The 21,953-nt window shown below is 59.0% G+C and overlaps 1 protein-coding gene across 1 annotated transcript; it reads left to right on the plus strand.

Annotated features, from left to right (window-relative positions):
• Positions 1 to 159: 159 nt before the first annotated feature.
• On the plus strand, positions 160 to 21,903 carry MIOX (myo-inositol oxygenase). Its single transcript, XM_075924381.1, has 10 exons — positions 160 to 310; positions 12,671 to 12,751; positions 13,586 to 13,666; positions 14,583 to 14,745; positions 15,140 to 15,207; positions 15,683 to 15,792; positions 16,186 to 16,253; positions 17,765 to 17,814; positions 18,216 to 18,328; positions 21,764 to 21,903. The coding sequence occupies exons 1-10, from the start codon at positions 293 to 295 to the stop codon at positions 21,870 to 21,872; spliced, it is 861 nt and encodes a 286-aa protein (XP_075780496.1). The 5' UTR covers positions 160 to 292; the 3' UTR covers positions 21,873 to 21,903.
• Positions 21,904 to 21,953: the final 50 nt, after the last annotated feature.

The raw sequence follows: 21,953 nt of genomic DNA on the forward strand, positions 1-21,953 counted from the left end.
GGCTGGTGCTGAGCAGAGCGAATTATAAGGGGGGGAAGGGGAGAAAGGTTACGCGCTCTGCCCTGCCCCCTCCCCCAGCGGTCAAAGGCTCCCGCGTGAGTCCCTCCCCCAGCAAGGCGAGTTTGGCCCCGGGCTAGTTAACCGGTGACTCATTGCGCCGGGGGCAGCCCGGGCAGGTTCCAGCCAGTCCTTGGCCCCCTTGCGTAACTGGGGGCTATAAACCCAGAGAAAGGCCCTGCCCCCGCCCACAGCCTGCCCAGCGGCCCTGAGTCCTCCTCATCCAGCAGCCGGGATGAAGGTCGTTCGCATGGTGAGTCGGGGGGGGGGGGGGGAGGCTGGCCTGGGACCTGACTCCTGGAGGAGAAGCCCCCCCCGCGTCTCCCCATCCTGCCCAGCTGGTCCCTCCCCGGCTGCCAGGCCTGGACTGGGCCCTGGGTCTCTTCACCAGGGCTCCCCCGGGCGACTGCTCAGGGTCCCAAGGGACAAAGCCCCTGCTCAGCCCGTGGGCAGGGCTCCTCAGCCTGTCACACTTTCCCTGGGGGTCCCCTGAGCTTTTCCTCTGCTGGGCTGGATCCTACGGTTCCCTCTGGGTCCTCTGGGTGCACCCCCCGCCCCCCGTCTGCCTCCCGGAGCTGGCTTCTTCCCCCAGAGCCCCCACCCCCGCAAGGCCCCTGGGTCCTCTGTGTTTGGACCCCACTGGACCCTGCCCCTCCCGGCCCCCCTCGAGATTCTGCTGCGCCTCACCTGATCCCCCCCCACGGACCTCCCCTGCCCGGCAGGCGTCCCTGCAGGATGGCTGGAGGGTGTGTGTGTGTGTGTGGGGGGGGTGATTAGTCCTAGGCATTTAGATCCTGCCTCCCCCCAGCTCCCGCAGGCACAGCTGGGCCGGATCTGCTATGGACACCCAGGCCCATTCCTCCTTGATCTCACGGCGGTGCCAGGCACATTTCCCCACCCCACGCCTGGGCCCTCCAGCGGTTTGCTAGCAGATAGGGGGATACAGGAGCCCACACTCCTCCCCCCAGTAGATCAGGGCAACATCAGCCTGGAATAAAAGGGTGAGCCCTGTAGGACACAGGCAGCGGGGCAGACGGATGGCCAGGGGCCGTCAGGCAACGGCTCGCAGGTAAGGCAGGGAATAACCTGGTACCCCCATGGGCTGCCCACTCCTTGCACAGTGCCGGCAGCTCTGGGCTCCAGGTGGCAAAGCCAGGGAAAGGCAACAAGCCGCTGTCTGAGGAGGGACTGAACGGACGGGGGGAAAGAGACGACTACGGAGGGACGTGAGACAGGACTGTAAAATCACGATGGGTGTGTAAATCAGGAGCATTTTTACCTGTTCACCTCACACAGGAGCCACCTGAAGATATTAACAGGCGGCAGGTTTAAAACAAAAGGAAGAACCATGCTTCTTCACCCCCCATTAACCTGTGGAACTCCTTGCTGGGGGATGTTTCCTCTGCCTGCCAGGAGCTGGGACCAGGCGATGGGATGGGTTGCTCAGTAATTGCCCTGTACTGGTCATGCCCCCTGAAACATCTTGCACTGGTCCCTGTTGGAAGACAGGGTAGATTCCCCATCGGTCTGACCCAGCCTGGCCAGTCTTATGTGCCTATGACATTCGTAGTGACCTCTCTGGACCTTTCCTCACCATGTATGTCTGCCAGATTTCCAGCTCCCCATTGTCCAGACTAGACCCAAGCATTAGACTGCAAGCCCCTGCGTTTGGCCCAATGAATTGGTCATTCGGTTCTGGATGTCCCTTTTGGGTCACTTCTGGCCTCGGGTGCACTGTAGGGGCCATGCACCCTTTGGGAAAAAATGAGTTTGGGAAGAAGTGAGTTCATTTTCCTTCCGGAATCGTGAAAGGGAACTGTCCAGATATAGATGTCGTGCCCTGCACTCACTGTTAGAAGGAAACAGGCTTGTTATGCCAGTCCTACTATTCTAAACAATGTGCATTCACCAAATATACCGCAGCCGGAACAGCATTCTCAATAAGTACAGTAAAACTCCAATAGTACGGCATCCACTTGTACGGCACGCCCGATAGCCCGCATCAAAATGGCAAGAGCCTAGTGAGTGAGCGTCGGCAAAAAACGAGTCACAAGGCAGCAGCGGCAGCAGCTGAACTGAGCGAAACCTTACGGGACTGAGTCAGTCTGCCACTGGCATTGTGTGATGCTGGACAGTGCTTGTGCTACAATAAAAAGGGTTAAAAACACTTTATCTATCTATCTATCTATCTATCTATCTATCTATCTATCTATCTATCTATCTATCTATCTATCTATCTATCTATCTATCTATCCCCATACACCCCCCTCTATCTATCTATCTATCTATCTATCTATCTATCTATCTATCTATCCCCATACACCCCCTCTATCTATCTATCTATCTATCTATCTATCTATCTATCTATCTATCTATCTATCTATCTATCTATCTATCTATCCCCATACACCCCCCCTCTATCTATCTATCTATCTATCTATCTATCTATCTATCTATCTATCTATACGCTTGCCGAGAGGGCTAGTAAGAGAGGAACACGGAAGCGTTGCGCTATATCCGTCACGCCTCATGAATTCTCCTTGTTTTTAGAGAAAATGATTCTTTGAAGCAGTTAATACAATTCTAAGTAAATGAACGACCTGCACAGACACAAATTCGCGTTCCCTCCCCCCCCCCCCCCCCCCCCACCGCCTTGTGGTGTATTAGATGTAATACTGTTTGTAATGATTAGAACGGAGAGCATTGGCGCCTGTTGGAAGTCTGGAAGCACTGGAAAAAGGGAGGAGGGGAGAGAAGATTAGGCGTGGGGAGCGTGGGGGGGCTAAGTGCTACTGAGGGGTGCAGCAGCTTTGTAAAGAGGTTTCACCTTTGTTAAATAAAGTCGCGGTGAAGTTTGTTACTCCCTTGCTTGCATGATACAACAGTTTGGCGATGAGGATGGATCTTTTGCCTCTAAACCCACCTGCACCCTTTCTGCAAAGCCCAGGTGAGCCTCCAGTTGCTTTTACTGCCTGGATCCATGTGTTTGAGACTTATCTGCTTGCAATCAGTGCGACAGAGATTTCTGAAGTAAGAAAGCGTGCTCTGCTAATCACTGCCTTGGAGCAGAAGGGCAGCGTGTATTTTAAGCTTTTCTCCTTGTAGGTGATAAATATGAGACTGCACTCACTGCATTAAAGAACTTTTTGGTGCCAAAAGTGAATGTAATAGCTAATCACTACAGATTTTGCCAGCGTGAGCAGAAACCAGGGGAGACTATAATGCAGTCTGATGCTTCTCTGAGGAGTCTGATTGTAACTTGTGACTTTGGGAACATAGCAGATGAGATGATTAGAGACCAGCTCACTGAGAAAACAACCATGCTTTGTGTAAGAGAACGCTTGCTTCTAGAACCACAACTTACACTGGAAAAAGCAATAACCATTGCCACCAAATTGAGTCAGTTATAGCAGAAGCCAAAATAATGAGCATGGATATAGGAGGCCCAGTTCAGGCTGTGACTCCTTTGCAGAAAAGTCCACTATCACTGCAGACAAACAATGACAAGGAGAAAGCGAATGGAAAACCACAGAATCAGCAAATTCAAAGCACAGCAAAGGCATGCTTTCACTGTGGATCCTCACAACACCTCGCAAGCTACACAAGTTGTCCTGCAAAAGTAGCTCAGTGCAAAAAGATTGAGCATTTAGCTAAGGTATGCCGCAGTAGCCAGTCCAATCAACAGGTGCATGCAGTTACAATACCAGATGTTACTGTGCTGAGTGTGGACAAAATCACTCCTGCACATATTCCAGAACAGATAAGGTGCACTGTAAATGTTTCTGTCACATCTTCAGGTAAATCACATCCTATTCAGCTAATGTTGGACGCTGGCTCAGCAGTATCTATACTACCTGATTCCATCTATTTGCATTACTTTAAAGATCTGCCTCTTACTGAACCCAAACTTCACTTGACCTATGTCTACACTGAGCATTGTTGTGCAATAAGATATGGAAATGAGGCACCGCGATGAATATCACTGTATCTCATTTGCATGCCTAATGAGCCTCCATTTTTGCAGCCTGGGCTACACTGCTCCTTCTTGTGCGAAAAAGCCCCTCTTGTGCAGAGCCATTCTTCCTGAAAATAAGCGGCGGAACGGCTCTGCGTAAGAGGGGCTTTTGGGCACAAGAAGGAGCAGTGTAGACAGCTCCTTGTGCAAAAGCCCGTGCCGCAAAAATGGAGGCTCATTAGGTATGCAAATCCCCATCCCTCATTTGCATATCTTATTGTGCAACAATGCACAGTGTAGACATAGAGTCAGTATGCTATTTGAAAAACCAAATTCCAGTACGTGGCTGCCTGCCAGCAACGGTGACTTTTGGTGATTGCTGTGTAACTGCAGAGTTCTACATTGTCCACAGAGGCAGCCTATTCTTGGCAGAGATTTATTGGCTGCTTTAAACCTCAGGGTAGTCAATGGACGAATTGACCTTCCTCAGCAAACCACTCTTGGGCTACGTCTAGACTGGCATGATTTTCCGGAAATGCTTTTAACGGAAAAGTTTTCTGTTAAAAGCATTTCCGGAAAAGAGCGTCTAGATTGGCAGGACGCTTTTCCGCAAAAGCACTTTTTGCAGAAAAGCGTCCGTGGCCAATCTAGACACGCTTTTGCGCAAAAAAGCCCCGATCGCAAAAATGGCGATCGGGGCTTTTTTGCGCAAAACAAATCTCTGCTGTCTACACTGGCCCTTTTGCGCAAAAGTTTTGTGCAACAGGGACTTTTGCCCGAACGGGAGCAGCATAGTATTTCCGCAAGAAGCACTGATTTCTTACAGTAGGAAGTCAGTGCTTTTGCGGAAAGTCAAGTGGTCAGTGTAGACAGCTGGCAAGTTTTTCTGGAAAAGCGGCTGATTTTCCGGAAAAACTGGCCAGTCTAGACATAGCCTTGGAGTATACACACCAGTTTCAGCTGGACCCCAGACCAAGCTGAGGAGCAACTTGGCCATGCTTATGGGTTTGTGCACAAAGTTAAAATGCAACATACTATGATGCCTGTAGGACAGAAGTTACGGCGTTTACCATTTTCAGTCAGGGAAGCTGTGTCAGAGGAACTTTAAAAACTTGTACAAAAGGACGTTATTGAAGAGATTGACTCATGGGAAGAAGGATGGAGGCATTCGCCTTTGTGTGGACTTAAGGGAGCCAAATAAAGCTATTGTGACTGACAGCCACCCACTGCCTCACACAGGAGAAGTATTTGCAGAACTCCGTGGAGCAAAGATGTTTTCTGCTCTTGATTTGCAGAGCGCGTACCACCAAGTTATGCTGCATGAAGACAGCAGAGACCTCACAGCATTTATTACATGAGAGACTATTTTGTTTTAAACGTGTTCCATACGGTCCCGCATCTGCCCCAAGTGCCTTCCAAAAATGATGTCATTGATTCTGAAGAATCACCATGGAGTTCAGTGCTAGCGGGATGAGATTATTGTGTTTGGAAAGACTTCTGAGGAGCATGACAATAACCTGCAGTCTGCACTAAACTGCATCAGCACAGCCGGCTTCAAACTCAACTTGTCTGAATGCAAATGTAGACAAACAGAACTCTCCTTTCCGGGGCAGACAGTGTCACCGGCTGGACTGAAACCTGAGCCAGATCATATCCTAGCAATTTCAAAGGCTCCTCCTCCAACAGATTTGCAAACCTTACGTTCCTTCTTGGGTCTTACCTCCTGGAATGCAAAATTTATTCCCAATTATGCTTCTGTCATTGAACCGTTACGAGAATTACTACGGAGAAGTTCAACCTTGGTGTGGACAACGGATTCACAAGCTAGTTTGGAAACTGTGAAAGACTTGATTGTACACAGTCCAGTACTTGCACTATTCAGTCCTGCACTGCCCACAATTGTGACTACTGATGCTTCTGATTATGGATTTGGGGCTGTCCTCACACAACTTCATGAGGACAACACAGAGAGGACTGTTGCATTTGCTTCAAGGACACTGAGTGATGCTGAGAGAAAATATTCTACAGTTGAAAAAGACGCACTTGTTTGTGTCTGGGCTACAGAAAAATGGAGAACTTACCTGTGGGGCCGCATGTTCAAGTTGCGCACAAAGCACAGCCCTTTGACAACACTGCTAACCACAAAAGGACTAGGAAGAGCAAGAAATCGTATTGCTAGATGGTCTGCAAGACTACTCTCTTTCAATTATGAACTGGAATCAGGGCTGACCCGAGGTATTCCAGTGCCCTGGGCACAGCGCACGGCACCGCCCCCGGGCGCACGCGCGGCCCGGCTACAGCTGCTGGCATGCAAGCCAGGCCTGCCCCCAGGGTGCACGGCACATGTGCGGCCTGGCTACGCCCGCTGGCATGCAGCTCGGGGCCCGCCCCTAGGGCGCATGGTGCTAGCGCAGCCCAGTCTGGCGTAGCTGTCGCGCGCGCCGAGCCGTGTAGAGCCCCGCGGCCGTGGGGGAAAGGGCGCTGCTGGCCGGCGCTGCGAGGATGCAGGCAGGCCGGCGCTGTGGAGGCCGGGCATGCGGCTCCTGATGGCAGCTGTAAGAGACACCGTGCACCCCTTACAGCTGCCATCAGGCGCCCCCCAGCAGTTGGCACCCTGGGCAGCTGCCCGGCTTGCCCATGCCTCCGTCCGGCCCTGACTGGAATATAAGCCTGGAACCCAACATGTGATAGCTGATTGCCTTTGTCTTCCCCAGATGGTTCACTGGAGGATGAGGATGAAGTAGTTGCGCTTATGTGACATAGTGGGGGTACCTGGCTGGTTTCTATGCTGCTCGCTCTGGGGTAACCCCCACTGGCTGCCGTGGGTACCACGACCCAGCAAAACAGGATGAGTCACTATGCAAACCAGTGGCCAGACACCCCCCATGGAGAGGAACAAAGGAAGATGGACTGCTGCCCTGGCTGGGGGGCAGGGCTGGAAGAGAGTTCGTTAGTTCCTGTCTGGAAAGCAGGGGAGAAGGAGCTGGGGAGGGGGGCTGGGACTCCCCTATCTCAAGGGGGGCACTGAGGCCTCTTAGCCCCAGTTCCTGTAACCAGATTACATCTGTGCTATGCTGTATCTTGGCGGAGCAATAAACCACCCTCAATTCCACGGGCTGGTGGAGTCTGTTTGTGCCATTTCGGGGTGCAGGAGACGCGCCGTCACAGCTTATTACAAGCACTCTTACTGCAGTAACAAGAGAGCAATTCCGAGCTGCCTCCCATGCTGTCTGTTGTGGCTGCTCCCTAACAAACATCTGCCAAGGAAGGATTTGCAGATTTGACCCTGGAAGCGAATGCTTTCTGCACCACCTGCAAACGATGAAGGTACCGTTATAGGTGTGCTCTTTGTCACACACATGCCAAGACGTTCGTATGTGGCTGCATTCCCACATGCCATGCACTTTACTGAAATTCACTAAAATCGAGACGCTTCTCTTGTCGTGGGCTAATGCAGATGTTGTTCTGGGCTGCAAAAGCTACTCAGGCTTTAGCCTTGGAATTTAAGGTGATTAAACAGCTCCCTGGTCTGGGCAATTCTTTAGGTTGTAATTTCCCTTCCTTGCGTAGGGCGTCCACAGATCAAACACAGCCAGGAGTCCAGTGGCACCTTAAAGACATTGATTATGGCATACGCTGTCATGCGCTGCAGCTCACTTCCTCGGACGCAGGCAGTGAAAAGATCTGAGGGCAGGGATATAGGTCTATGTCCAGAGACAGGCATGTTACATCAGGGTGAATGAGGCTAATTCAGTCAGGGTGGGTGTGGATAAGCAGGTGAGAATACCTACGGGGCAACATTACTTATTGTGAAGAGAGAGCCATTCCCAGTCTCTGTTCAGACCCAGTCTGATGGTGTCGAATTTGCATATGAATCCCAACTCCGCAGTTTTGCGTGTCAGTCTGGTTTGGAAGTTTTTTTGCATCATGGCCTCCTCCATGATGTTGTGAGCACCATCCATGTCACCGTTTGAATTTGGGTTTCAGAGGGGGAGCCGTGTTAGTCTGAATCTGCAAAAGCGGCAAGGAGTCCTGTGGCACCTTAACCGAAGTGTTGGAGCATACTCTTTCGTGGGCAAAGACCCACTTGGTCAGATGCATTTGAATTTGGGACACTGTGCTATGCCGTGTGTTCTCACCGCGAGGTGAGGGGAGGGGGGGCTGGCGGTTAGGGATGTAAAGGCTTTACCTGGTGATGGTTACTGGGTCAGCAGTTAACCAGCAGCACGGCTGGGCTGGAGCAGCACCCGTACCAGATCCCAGTTAGCTGGTTAAACTTAACATTTAACCAGTTAACTTTTTAAAGGGGATTTTACATCCCTACCGGGGGTTACAGATGAAATAAAAGGCACTTTAAAAAGGAACGTCTTATGTAAGTGCCAGCAAATTAATTATTTGGCGACACTTCAAAGTGATGATAAATCAAATGGAAAATTAATTCTTTTGCAGACAGCTCCATAATATAGTGCTACAAATCGGGCAGTCCTAGACGAGCTGCCAGCAACTGGTGCCCTAGTAGAACCATGCAATTGGCACCCCCACCTCCAAACCCCTCAATGATATTGTACCACCATTGGGTGCCCCATTTAACTTGGCGCCCTAGGCAGGGCCTGCTACAAATTAGGGCTGTAAAATCCTATTTAATTACTTAACTGGTTATAGTTAACGACAGGCAGGGGCTGCTGCAGCCTCGCTGCTTCCAGCCCTCTGCAAAGCTGCCAACTCCCAGCCTGCACATGCGGGGGGTCGGCAGCCCCCTGGGGCTGGTGAACCATTATCTGGTAAGCCTCATCCATGAAGGGTGATGCTTACCGGGTAACCAGTTAACTGTTCACATCCCTACTACAAATGTAAAGGTGCAGATGCATTTTGATTTCTCACAGGGCTTTTTACATGGAGCACGGCCACACGGCTCATCGATTTGCGCATCCTCTTGCTTTGAGGTTTCTGTTCAGTCGTTGCTGTTCTTGCCGGGTCCAATATGCCGCTCGGAGTACAGCTAGAAAATATCCTTACACTTAGAACAAGAAGGGGTTTCGTTATGGTGCAGCGCTTTGCACCAGAGGTGGCGCGAGCTGAAGTCCCAGGGTGTCATGGCACCCACAGCTATCGGGTGCCACGTTGTAGTGCCACATTGGTTGGGCCTAGCTGCCCCCACGTGACAGGGCCAAATCTGAGTGAGTGGTATCGGGACCTGGCCCACAAGGCTCCATCACCCCGGTAACCATCAGCAATGGAGTCTGACAGAAAACTGTACACAAGAAACCTGCCGATCAGTTCTCCTCCCTCCACGGCTCCAGCCACGGCCCCCCAACCCAGAAACACCAAGGGATCTGTTAGCTACAGCCAGGCCCTCAGGCACCACGGAACACGTGCTGAGGAGAAAGTCGAGGATACGCAGCTTAACATACTTAAAATGGTCTCCACCAGGCAAGGCCGCTCCACCGGAGGAGTCGAGGGCGTCACCGGCCTCTCAGATACCTCAGAGAAACTGCGTCAATATGGAAGGAAAATAACCGCTGACGCACTCGCCTCTAGTCGTCACCAACCGCCCCACGCTGGAACCCACACCGGGTATCACCAAACAATTACAGCCCCTGCCTGGAAATACATCTCTCCAGAACGCCTCTTCTGGCCTTCAAACCTCCCCCCGCCTGGCCAAGCCATCGTCAGAAACCAGCTCCCCACGGACCAGCACTCACCCACTCCAAATGGCACTGGAAACCTGCAGGCAAATGACAGATGCAAAACGACCAACCTGACGTCTCAGTCCTCGGCCTCAAAGGCTGTGTCTAAACTGCAGGGTTTTTTCGAAAAAAAGTAGCCTTTTTTCGAAAAAAGTCACCTGCGTCTAGACTACAACCGCGTTCTTTCGAAATGAAATCGAAAGAACGCGGCTTTTCTTTCGGTGGCAGTACTCCTCATTTCACGAGGAATAACATCTTTTTTTAAGAGTGCTCTTTCGAAAAAAGGCGCTATGTAATGCAAACCGTGCTTTTTCGAAAGAGAGCATCCAGACTGCCTGGGTGCTCTCTTTCGAAAAAGCAGCTTGCTTTTCCGAAAGTACTGGTTGTAGTCTAGATGCTCTTTTTCAAAAGAAGTTTTCGAAAGAGGCTTGCAGTCTAGACGTAGCCAAAGGGAACGTGCACAAGACCTTCTAAAGGGAGCTTCCATTCCAAACTCGGCTGGACGCTGAAAATCAGGCAACAGAGACACAGGTTTGATGTCTCATGGCAGTGGACTGTAACCCACCAACCCTTTTTAGTCTCTAAGGCGATGTCTACACTGCACAAAAACGTCTTGCACAGGAGCACATCCACACCTCAAGGTGCATCGCAAAAGCCATGTGCTTTTGCACAAGGGTCCACACTGCATAGATGCTCTTGTGCAAGAAAGCTCTGATGGCCATCAGAGGCACCTGTGCTTTTTCCCATAGGCGCGTCCACACTTGCCTTTTTGCACAATAGCTGTAGCGCAAAAGGGAGTTGTGCCCCGCAGAAGGAGGTTTACCTACACCAGCAAAAGCCCTCTGTTCTGCCATTTTACTGCTGATTTACTTGTGCAAAAGCGTATTGGAGGTGTGGACGCTCTGCAGTTTTTGTGCAAAACCTGCCATTTTTGCACAAAACCCTTGCAGTGTAGATGCAGTGTAAGGTGCCACAAGACTCTTCTTTTGCCCTGGGACTGCTGAAATGTTAATTGTTGTCTTGAAAGCAAAAATGATTCTGGGAGGCATGAACAGGAGTGTTGTGAGCAAGACACGAGACGTCCTTCTCCCATTCTGCTCTGTGCGGATTAGGCCTCAATTGGAGTATGGTGTGCAATTCTGGGCCCCACATTTCAGGAAAGATGTGGAGAAATTGGAGAAGGTCCAGAGAAGAGCAACACAGATGATGAAAGGTCTAGAGAACATGAGCTAGGAGGCAAGGCTGAAAGAATTGGGTTTTAGTTTGGAAAAGAGAAGACAGAGGGGGGATATGAGAGCAGTTTTCAAGTTCCTAAAAGGGTGTCACAAGGAGGAGGGAGAAAAATTGTTCCCCTTGGCATGTGAGAACAGGACAAGAAGCAAGGGGCTTAAACTGCAGCAAGGGAGGTTTAGGTTGGACATCAGGAAAAACTTCCTGCCTGTCAGGGTGGTCAAATATTGGAATAAATTGCCTGGGGGGTTGTGGAATCTCCATCTCTGGAGATATTTAAGAGCGGGATGGACAGACACCTGTCAGGGATGATCTAGATCAGGGGTGGCTAACCCGAGGCTTGCAAGCCACGTGGCTCCTCTCCCCCAAAAGTGCAGCTCGTGAAGCCGCTCCTGCTCCCCCCCAAATGGCCCCCACTTCCGGTTCCCCTGTGATCACGGGTGGCGATTCAAAATGGCGCCCAAGATGGCAGCCATCGACGGGAAGCTGATATGGCCCAAAAGCCTACGCTTGTTTCTTAAAGGGGCAGCCTCCTATTTTTTTTTTTTTTTTTTTTTTTGCTTGACAATTTTGTGCGGTTCTTTGCATTTTTTCCGCCACTGTTTCAGCTCTCTTTGTTAAATGGGTTGGCCACCTCGATCTAGATGGTGGTTGGTCCTGCTGTGAGACTAGGGATTGGGACTTGATGACTTCCCAAAGTCCCTTCCAGTTCTAGTGTTCTATGACACTATGAATAGTCTCTTGCAATCCATGTGAACTCCTTACGCTTAATAATTGGTTCCACCTCGTATTTAGCTGTGATGCTCTTGTTACCTTTCCCAGATCTGAGGCAGAGCTCTGTGGAGCTTGAAAGCTTGTGTTCCCCAACAGAAATTTGTCCAGTAAAAGATATTACCCCCCTTGGCTTGTCTCGCTCATACTTAGGGGCCAACAGGGCTGCAACCCCCCTGCCAACGGAGATATGTTACATTTTAAAGAGAACATTTTGTTCATCTCATTAGTCTCCTAAATGCTAAAACATGGGTTTCCCTAATACTCCATCGTTGTTTTTAATTCCATGTACGAAATCCAAGAGTAACCATGTTTGCAAATCTACATTTCATACTGGCACCTTATGTTCCGAACAAGTTACACATTTAACATAACTGAATGGGGGCCTCAGTCGGGGAAAGAGAAGTAAAACCACGTTGGCCGTTCTTTTATCCGGAATCGTTTAAATGAGGGGAGAGCTTGCTCCTTTCACACATATATTCAGGACTTAGGGACAGTTAGATTTGTTAAGTCATGGGTGTTTTGTATGAACCTGTGCTGGAAAAACTGTGTGTGTGTGTGAGATCTAAACCCACAAGCTCACACAGGTAGCTGAGCATGGATCCTGTGTAACAGCCAACTGGTAGATTTGAACCCAGGACCTCTGCAGCTTGAGCTATGAAGCCAGCTGGCTCTCAATGTGAGCTGTAGAGCACCTTTGTTTTTAGCTCAGGCTATACGTGGTCTAAGTGTCACTCCATGGAACAGTGACCCACATTTAGGGTTGCCAGATAGTTTCACAAAGGCCACGCCCCCCCAGCATACCCACTGCCCCTGGAGGGTACCAGGGCAGTCTTAGGGGATATGGTGTCCTGGGTGATCTTGTATTTTGGCCTCCAGCCCCGACTGGCTCCCTGGGCTCCCCTCCCACTCCTGGGCCTATGCTGCAGATGCCCCCCTGGCTGGTCCCTCATGCCTTCCTTTGCCCCAGGACGCAGACCCCTCTGAAGTTTACCGGCCGGACGCAGGGGCTGAGCGTGGCAAGCCGAAAACAGACTACAGGAACTACACGGTGAGGGCCCATCGCCCAGCGCGCGCTGTCTGGGACCTGCCCTGCATGGGGCATTAGCCCCCATCTCGGCAGGCTGGCCCCGGTGCGAGGAGCGTAGGCTGGATTCAAGCCTCGGTGGGGGGGGGACGCTGTGGAACCATGCTCAGGGAGTGACCAGGGCTAGCGTAGACTGGGGGCCCCTATGGCCAGCGCTCCTGCCCCATGCCTCACAGCACCCCCTGCTGGGGAAAACCAGGACTGGAATAGCCCGGAGCTCCTCCCCCAGCCAGTGCTCCCACCGCCCCACCACACAGCGCCCCCTGCTGGGAGAGGCTGGGACTGAAATAGCTGGGAGCCCCTCCCAAGCCAGTGCTCCCAGACCACAGCGCCCCCTGCTGGGAGAGGCTGGGACTAATATAGCTGGGAGCCCCTCCCAAGCCAGTGCTCCCAGACCACAGCGCCCCCTGCTGGGAGAGGCTGGGACTGAAATAGCTGGGAGCTCCCCCCCGAAGCCAGTGCTCCCAGCCCACAGCGCCCCCTACTGGGAGAGGCTGGGACTGAAATGGCTGAGAGCTCCCTATGGCCCGCACTCCTGCCCTATGCCCTAAAGTGGCCCCTGGTGGGCGAGGCTGGAACTGGAAAAGCTGGGAGCGCTTCCCACCACCAACACTTCTACCACCATCCCACAGTGCCCCCTGCTGGGAGAGGCTGGGCCTGGAGTAGCTGGGAGCTGCCCCCACTGCCAGCACTTTGCCTTGCTCCCGGGGCCAGAGCCCCATAGCTAGCCCGTTGGAGAGGCTGGCCCTGCAGTGGCAGGCCTGGGCTCTTGTCTGATTCAGGGGTGTGTTGTTCCAGACTGGGCCACTGCTGGAGCGCGTGTACAACACCTACCTGCTCATGCACACGCACCAGACCGTGGACTTTGTCCGGAGGAAGGTTCGTCCCCTGGCGTCTCACTGATCTGCCCCTGGGCCCCCCAGCACTGCAGATCCTGCCCTCCGAGACTCTGTAGGCACCCCTTCCTATGAATCCCAGCAGCTGGGTGTCTAGGAAAGAGCTAGCTACAGCCTGGCTCCCCGGGACCCCCAGCCCACGGGAGCCCCCTCGCGCCCCACCCCAGCGGAGACGCCCTTTGGGAATGCTGCTCCCGGACCGTCCCCGGGACCCCCAGCCCACGGGAGCGCCCTCGCGCCCCACCCCAGCAGAGACGCCCTTTGGGAATGCTGCTCCCGGACCGTCCCCGGGACCCCCAGCCCACGGGAGCCCCCTCGTGCCCACCCCAGCAGAGACGCCCTTTGGGAATGCTGCTCCCGGACCGTCCCCGGGACCCCCAGCCCACGGGAGCCCCCTCGCGCCCCACCCCAGCAGAGACGCCCTTTGGGAATGCTGCTCCCGGACCGTCCCCGGGATCCCCAGCCCACGGGAGCCCCCTCGCGCCCCACCCCAGCAGAGACACCCTTTGGGAATGCTGCTCCCGGACCGCCCCCGGGACCCCCAGCCCACGGGAGCGCCCTCGCGCCCCACCCCAGCAGAGACACCCTTTGGGAATGCTGCTCCCGGACCGTCCCCGGGACCCCCAGCCCACGGGAGCCCCCTCGTGCCCACCCCAGCGGAGACGCCCTTCTAGAACACTGCTCCCCGGACCGTCCCCGGGACCCCCAGCCCACGGGAGCCCCCTCATGCCCCATCCCAGGGGAGATGCCCTTTGGGAACACTGCTCCCCAGACAGTCCCTGGGAACGCCAGCCAAGGGAGTGGAGCTGTTGCAGCCAATTCCCCACCCTGATTCTGGCCCTGGGAGCTGGCAGCGACCCCTGTGCCCAGTGACGGCTCACCGGCCCCCCTCTTCCCAGAGCGCAGAGTACGGGGCCTGTGCCCAGCGCAGACTGAGCATCATGGAGGCCTTGGATTTACTGGATAACGTGGTGGATGAATCAGACCCGGACGTGGACTTTCCCAACTCCTACCACGCGTACCAGACCGCCGAGGGCATCCGGCAAGCCCACCCGGACAAAGGTAAGGCCAGCCTCACGTAGGCAGGGGCTGGGTGCAGGATCCCAAGCAAGGGTCCCTCTAATTTTTCCTGTGTACAGAATACATTTTGTTCTGTGCACCTGACCTGGGCAGATGTGCACCACCACTAGGAACACATGCTGCCGGTGGGGGGCGCTCTGCAAAGGGAGGCCCCCGAATCTCTCACGCGCTCAGCTGGCAGGGAACTCTGAGCCCAGGTGGGTCTCCGCAGAGCCGGGTGGGTAGGGACCGACCCCCTTCCTGCTCCGGGATGGGAGGCTTGTTGTGGGCGCAGCCAAGAAACCAGTGTGGGGTTTTTCTGTTGCCGAATGCCCCCCCCCGCATGCTGCCCCCCGCCCAGGCCAGGCTGACCCCCTCCCTGCTCTCTCCGTCACAGACTGGTTCCAGCTAGTCGGGCTGCTGCACGACATGGGCAAAATCCTGGCTCTGGCAGGGGAGCCGCAGGTGAGCAGCTGCGGATGCAGCGTGTGCATGTGCCAGGCAGGGGCGGGGCAAGCGCTGGGTGAGTGGGCAGGTCGGGGGCACCCAGCACTGGTGACCTGCGGGGGGACCCGCGGGCATCAGCCAGGAAGGGGGGCGCCAGGGCAGGGCCGTGCCCAAAAAGGCTGCTTGCTCGCAGGCCCCATGCCGGACACAGCCCTTCGTCCTCGTCCCCAGCCGTGTTTGCGGGAAGGCGGGTGCCCCGCGGAGAGGCCAAGCACCGACTCAGGGCGTGTCTGTGAGACCCAGGCAAGCCGGAGCTGGTGCCGCTAGCGCCCACAGGCCTCTGGCAACGCGAGGCGACGGGTGGCCTCACGCTGATCTCGCGCTACCCCTGGGGGGGGCAGATCACGCCCCCCAGCTGCCAGCTGGGCAAAGCCAGGGCAGCAGGTCAGGGTCAGGGGCCTCAACCCCCTTTGCTCCCGGGTTCTCTCTGCAGTGGGCCGTGGTGGGCGACACCTTCCCCGTGGGCTGCAGGGTCCAGGACTCGGTCGTCTTCAGCGCCTCCACCTTCCACGACAACCCCGACACCAACAACCCCCTGTACAAGTGAGTGCCCCACCCCCGCCAGTGCCCCCGCCCAGCCACCTCTAGGCACACCGCACCCTACAGGGCAGCCTCCCACCAGGACACCTCTGGCCCCGGCTGATGCGCTGAGAGCTGGGTCTGGAGTGGGTGAAATCATCCCCCCCCAGGAGCGCTACACTCCTAAGACCCCACAGAGCCCCTCGAGGGCGGGTCTGGGTCCTGCCCCCCAGAGCTGCGGCTCCCCAACACTATCACGGGCTGAGTCGGCCGTGGGGTACACAGCCCGTCTGCACCCGCCTGTGGGTACCTCCCCTGCTCGCCCCGAGCCAGCGCTAGTGCTCCCCCAGCGAGGGGAGGGGGGCAGGAGGGCTGGGGCCCAGCCAGAGCCCCACTGACCGGCTGTCTCTTGTGCAGTACACAGTACGGGATCTACCAGCCTCGCTGCGGCCTGGCCAACGTGCTCATGTCCTGGGGCCATGACGGTAAGGGTGTGCCGGGGGGGGGGGGGTGCCGGCGGTGTGCTCGGGGGTGGGTGTGCTGGCGGTGTGTGTCCATGGGGGCGGGGTGCCGGCGGTGTGCTCGGGGGTGGGTGTGCCGGCGGTGTGTGTCCATGGGGGGGGTGTGCCGGCGGTGTGCCCAGGGGTGTGTGTCCATGGGGGGTGTGTGCTGGTGGTGTGCCCGGGGGTGTGTGTCCGTGGGGGGTGTGTGCCGGCGGTGTGCCCAGGGGTGTGTGTCCGTGGGGGGTGTGTGCTGGCGGTGTGCCCAGGGGGGTGTGTCCGTGGGGGGGGTGTGCTGGCGGTGTGCCCGGGGGTGTGTGCCCAGGGGTGTGTGTGCTGGCGGTGTGTGCCCAGGGCTGTGTGTCCATGGGGGGGGGGGTGCTGGCGGTGTGCCTGGAGTTGTGTGCCCAGGGGTGTGTGTGCTGACGGTGTGCGTCCATGGAGGGGGGGTGCTGGCGGTGTGCCTGGAGTTGTGTGCCCAGGGGTGTGTGTGCTGACGGTGTGCGTCCATGGAGGGGGGGTGCTGGCGGTGTGCCTGGAGTTGTGTGCCCAGGGGTGTGTGTCCGTGGGGGGTGTGTGCCCAGGGGGGTGTGTGCCTGGGGGTGTGTGCCTGGGCGTGTGCCACTGAGATCTGGGATTTGCTTCTAGGGCCCTTCCAGGTGCGGGTCAGTGCTCCAGTGGGAGACCCCTGCTCTTGGTGCTCTCAGCCCCCCCCGCCCCCCGGCTCTCTGCCTTTGTCCTTGGGGGCCCTCCCCTGCCCCCCGTGCACAGTCCCCTTCGCCCCCCAGAGCCAGAGCTGCATCCCCCCTTCCCGCTGGCAGCTCCCAACCCCACCACTCTCCCCTGCCCCATCGCCCCCTCCCTGCTTCCTGCACATGGGGCACTGCCGCCCCTCCCCCAGCAGCCTGTGCCAGAGAGCTATCGGAACAAAACACGGTGCCGAGGACGCTGGCTCCCTGCCTCAGACAGGATCCTCCTCTGCAGTGGCCCTTCCTGGCCCACAGGGGCTCGGGGCACGGTGCCGCAGCCCCCTTGCAGCGCCTCCCTCCTGTTGCCTGCCAGCAGCCGGGCCAGAGGAGAACAGCCTACTGCTGCCGCCAGCCAGCCGGGGTGCTCCAGTGGGCAGTGCGGGGCTCGTGTGTCCCCTGCTCACAGTTGGGGAAACAGAGGCACAGACTTGCCCAAGGGCCCATTGCAAATCACTGTGGGAGCCAGCTCCGGCCACGGCTACTCCCGTGCCTGGGCTCATGTTGCCAGTGGTCTCGGAGCCCAGCAAGAGGCACCGGGGGGGGCCTGGCCTTCAGCTGCAGGGCCGGCTGCGGGTAAAGGGGAGATGCTTCGCTGCAGGCTCAGTTGTGGCCGGCGGCTGCCCCCGTTCCCCCAGCTCCCCGCTCCCAGAGGGGCAGGAGCACGTGGTGACGGAGGGGCCGGGGCAGGGCCTGGCGCCAGGCTGGTGCCCGGGGCCGTGGGGGTAACATTCTGGTCTCTCTCCCCAGAGTACATGTACAAAGTCATGAAATTCAACAACTTCGCTCTCCCCCCGGAGGTAAGTGCTCGTGCGGGGGGGGGGGGGGGGGGGAGATCTGGCTTTTAAGGGCAGTGGGGGTGAAACGGGGGCCGGGTTGTGAGAACGGATCCATGCCAGTCCCCCCCGAGCTGCTCCCACGGGACTGTCCCCTGCCCCCTCCCCGGGGCATCTGGCCCTGCCCTTCCCCCTGCTGGCTGGCTGGCACTGCCCCCTGCTGGAGCAGGAAGCCTTCACCGGCTCGTCCCTCTGGCTCCAGCGATTCCCAGCTGCTCCCTTGGCACAGGGCCGATACCACCCCCCACAGACACGGCCCCCAAAGGGCCACAAATGGGAGATTGGGCTCCGGGGACCGGAAAGGAGCCGGTGGCACAGGGGAGCTCGGGCCACGGCTGCCCCTCTCCCTCTCTCTCCTCTCGCAGGCTTTCTACATGATTCGCTTCCACTCCTTCTACCCCTGGCACACGGGCGGGGATTACATGCACCTGTGCAGCGAGGAGGACCTGCGCATGCTGCCCTGGGTCAGGGAGTTCAAGTGCGTGCCCCAGCCTTGGGGGAGGGGGGAAGAAGGGCCGGGGGCTGTTACAGCAGACACTGGGCCTTGCAGTCAAAGGCAGCAAAGTGGAACTGATAAGAGGAGAATCATTGTTTTCAGAAAGCCAGTAACCAGGGGAACTCACTGCCCCATGATCACTGAGGCCAAACATTTCAGATCACGCAGGCCATGGGCATTTCCCAGGACATTTAACAGCAACCCCCAGTTATTAACACTCATGTACAGTGGCACCACAATTAAGCCTCAGGGCCTGAGCTGGGCTCCAATTATTGGCGAGTAGGAGGGGCCCTCTGGCGGGAGCCTCCCCACCCCCACACCTGCTTGCACTTGCCTCTCAGCTGTTTGCATCCCCCTCAGACGCAGGGTCTGGAGCTGGCAGCATGAGGGGGGGGGCAGGAGGGGAGAGCCCAGGGCTGATCCAGTCTGGCAAGTGCAGCATTTCAGATCAGAGCAAAGCACGAGAGGCCAGAGTCAGCAAGGGCTGGAGGGTAGCGGCAGCAGGCTCCCTGGCTGAGTCTGGTTTCTGAGGGGCAGCACTGGGGGCTGGCGCGGGGCATGGAATGAGTTGTTGCACCTGCACAGAGCCCTAGCGCCGGCAGAGCCACCGGGCAGAATGGCCGAGCCCTGGCTCCAGCCGTGGGTTAGTGCTGGCCAATGTCCACTGGGGAGGGTGCTCGGCTTGAGAGGAGCAGCTGAGCGGGGCCCCCAGGTGTAGGGGGAGGGGGCCGGGACGAGGGGCGCAGGCAGCAGCAGGGGAGCAGCTGAGCGGGGCCCCCAGGCGTAGGGGGAGGGGGCCGGGACGAGGGGCGCAGGCAGCAGCAGGGGAGCAGCTGAGCGGGGCCCCCAGGTGTAGGGGGAGGGGGCTGGGATGAGGGGCGCAGGCAGCAGCAGGGGAGCAGCTGAGCAGGACCCCCAGGTGTAGGGGGAGGGGGCCGGGACAGGGGGCGCAGGCAGCAGCAGGGGAGCAGCTGAGCGGGGCCCCCAGGTGTAGGGGGAGGGGGCCGGGACGAGGGGCGCAGGCAGCAGCAGGGGAGCAGCTGAGCGGGGCCCCCAGGTGTAGCGGGAGGGGGCCGGGACGAGGGGCGCAGGCAGCAGCAGGGGAGCAGCTGAGCGGGACCCCCAGGTGTAGGGGGAGGGGGCCGGGACGAGGGGCACAGGCAGCAGCAGGGGAGCAGCTGAACAGGGCCCCCAGGTGTAGCGGGAGGGGGCCGGGACGAGGGGCACAGGCAGCAGCAGGGGAGCAGCTGAGCGGGGCCCCCAGGTGTAGCGGGAGGGGGCCGGGACGAGGGGCACAGGCAGCAGCAGGGGAGCAGCTGAGCGGGGCCCCCAGGTGTAGGGGGAGGGGGCCGGGACAGGGGGCGCAGGCAGCAGCAGGGAAGCAGCTGAGCGGGGCCCCCAGGTGTAGGGGGAGGGGGCCGGGACGAGGGGCGCAGGCAGCAGCAGGGGAGCAGCTGAGCGGGGCCCCCAGGTGTAGGGGGAGGGGGCCGGGACGAGGGGCGCAGGCAGCAGCAGGGGAGCAGCTGAGCAGGACCCCCAGGTGTAGGGGGAGGGGGCCAGGACGAGGGGCGCAGGAAGCAGCAGGGGAGCAGCTGAGCAGGGCCCCCAGGTGTAGGGGGAGGGGGCCGGGACGAGGGGCGCAGGCAGCAGCAGGGGAGCAGCTGAGCAGGACCCCCAGGTGTAGGGGGAGGGGGCCAGGACGAGGGGCGCAGGAAGCAGCAGGGGAGCAGCTGAGCAGGACCCCCAGGTGTAGCGGGAGGGGGCCGGGACGGGGGGCGCAGGCAGCAGCAGGGGAGCAGCTGAGCGGGACCCCCAGGCGTAGGGGGAGGGGGCCGGGACGAGGGGCGCAGGCAGCAGCAGGGGAGCAGCTGAGCAGGACCCCCAGGTGTAGCGGGAGGGGGCCGGGACAGGGGGCGCAGGCAGCAGCAGGGGAGCAGCTGAGCGGGGCCCCCAGGCGTAGGGCGAGGGGGCCGGGACGAGGGGCGCAGGCAGCAGCAGGGGAGCAGCTGAGCGGGGCCCCCAGGTGTAGGGCGAGGGGGCCGGGACGAGGGGCGCAGGCAGCAGCAGGGGAGCAGCTGAGCGGGGCCCCCAGGTGTAGGGGGAGGGGGCCGGGACAGGGGGCGCAGGCAGCAGCAGGGGAGCAGCTGAGCGGGGCCCCCAGGTGTAGGGGGAGGGGGCCGGGACAGGGGGCGCAGGCAGCAGCAGGGGAGCAGCTGAGCGGGGCCCCCAGGTGTAGGGGGAGGGGGCCGGGACAGGGGGCGCAGGCAGCAGCAGGGGAGCAGCTGAGCGGGGCCCCCAGGTGTAGCGGGAGGGGGCCGGGACAGGGGGCGCAGGCAGCAGCAGGGGAGCAGCTGAGCGGGGCCCCCAGGTGTAGCGGGAGGGGGCCGGGACGAGGGGCGCAGGCAGCAGCAGGGGAGCAGCTGAGCGGGGCCCCCAGGTGTAGGGGGAGGGGGCCGGGACAGGGGGCGCAGGCAGCAGCAGGGGAGCAGCTGAGCGGGGCCCCCAGGCGTAGGGGGAGGGGGCCGGGACAGGGGGCGCAGGCAGCAGCAGGGGAGCAGCTGAGCGGGGCCCCCAGGTGTAGGGGGAGGGGGCCGGGACAGGGGGCGCAGGCAGCAGCAGGGGAGCAGCTGAGCAGGACCCCCAGGTGTAGCGGGAGGGGGCCGGGACAGGGGGCGCAGGCAGCAGCAGGGGAGCAGCTGAGCGGGGCCCCCAGGTGTAGGGGGAGGGGGCCGGGACAGGGGGCGCAGGCAGCAGCAGGGGAGCAGCTGAGCGGGGCCCCCAGGTGTAGCGGGAGGGGGCCGGGACAGGGGGCGCAGGCAGCAGCAGGGGAGCAGCTGAGCGGGGCCCCCAGGTGTAGCGGGAGGGGGCCGGGACGAGGGGCGCAGGCAGCAGCAGGGGAGCAGCTGAGCGGGGCCCCCAGGCGTAGGGGGAGGGGGCCGGGACAGGGGGCGCAGGCAGCAGCAGGGGAGCAGCTGAGCGGGGCCCCCAGGTGTAGGGGGAGGGGGCCGGGACAGGGGGCGCAGGCAGCAGCAGGGGAGCAGCTGAGCGGGGCCCCCAGGTGTAGCGGGAGGGGGCCGGGACAGGGGGCGCAGGCAGCAGCAGGGGAGCAGCTGAGCGGGGCCCCCAGGTGTAGGGGGAGGGGGCCGGGACGGGGGGCGCAGGCAGCAGCAGGGGAGCAGCTGAGCGGGGCCCCCAGGTGTAGGGGGAGGGGGCCGGGACGAGGGGCGCAGGCAGCAGCAGGGGAGCAGCTGAGCAGGGCCCCCAGGTGTAGGGGGAGGGGGCCGGGACGGGGGGCACAGGCAGCAGCAGGGGAGCAGCTGAGCGGGGCCCCCAGGTGTAGGGGGAGGGGGCCGGGACGGGGGGCACAGGCAGCAGCAGGGGAGCAGCTGGTTGAGCCTTTGCTCTCTGCCCCTCCAGCAAGTTCGACCTCTACTCCAAGCGCGAGGACTTGCCGGCCGTGGCGCAGCTGAAGCCCTACTACCAGGCCCTGGTGGACAAGTACTGCCCGGGCCCGCTGTGCTGGTGACGGCCTGCGCCAGCCCTGCCTGCTGGGAGGCAGCAGCCCCGTGCCCGCCATCTTCTAGCTGGAGGCCGAAGCAGAACAGCA

This window comes from Pelodiscus sinensis, chromosome 1 (assembly GCF_049634645.1).
Source record: "Pelodiscus sinensis isolate JC-2024 chromosome 1, ASM4963464v1, whole genome shotgun sequence".
NCBI classification, from domain to species: Eukaryota; Metazoa; Chordata; order Testudines; family Trionychidae; genus Pelodiscus; species Pelodiscus sinensis.

Bases quoted from the DNA above. Each gene is read 5' to 3' on its own strand.
- MIOX (XM_075924381.1), top strand. The intron at 12,752-13,585 runs GTGAGGGCCCAT...GTGTTGTTCCAG, and splicing joins CAGACTACAGGAACTACACG to ACTGGGCCACTGCTGGAGCG. The intron at 15,793-16,185 runs GTGAGTGCCCCA...TCTCTTGTGCAG, and splicing joins ACCAACAACCCCCTGTACAA to TACACAGTACGGGATCTACC.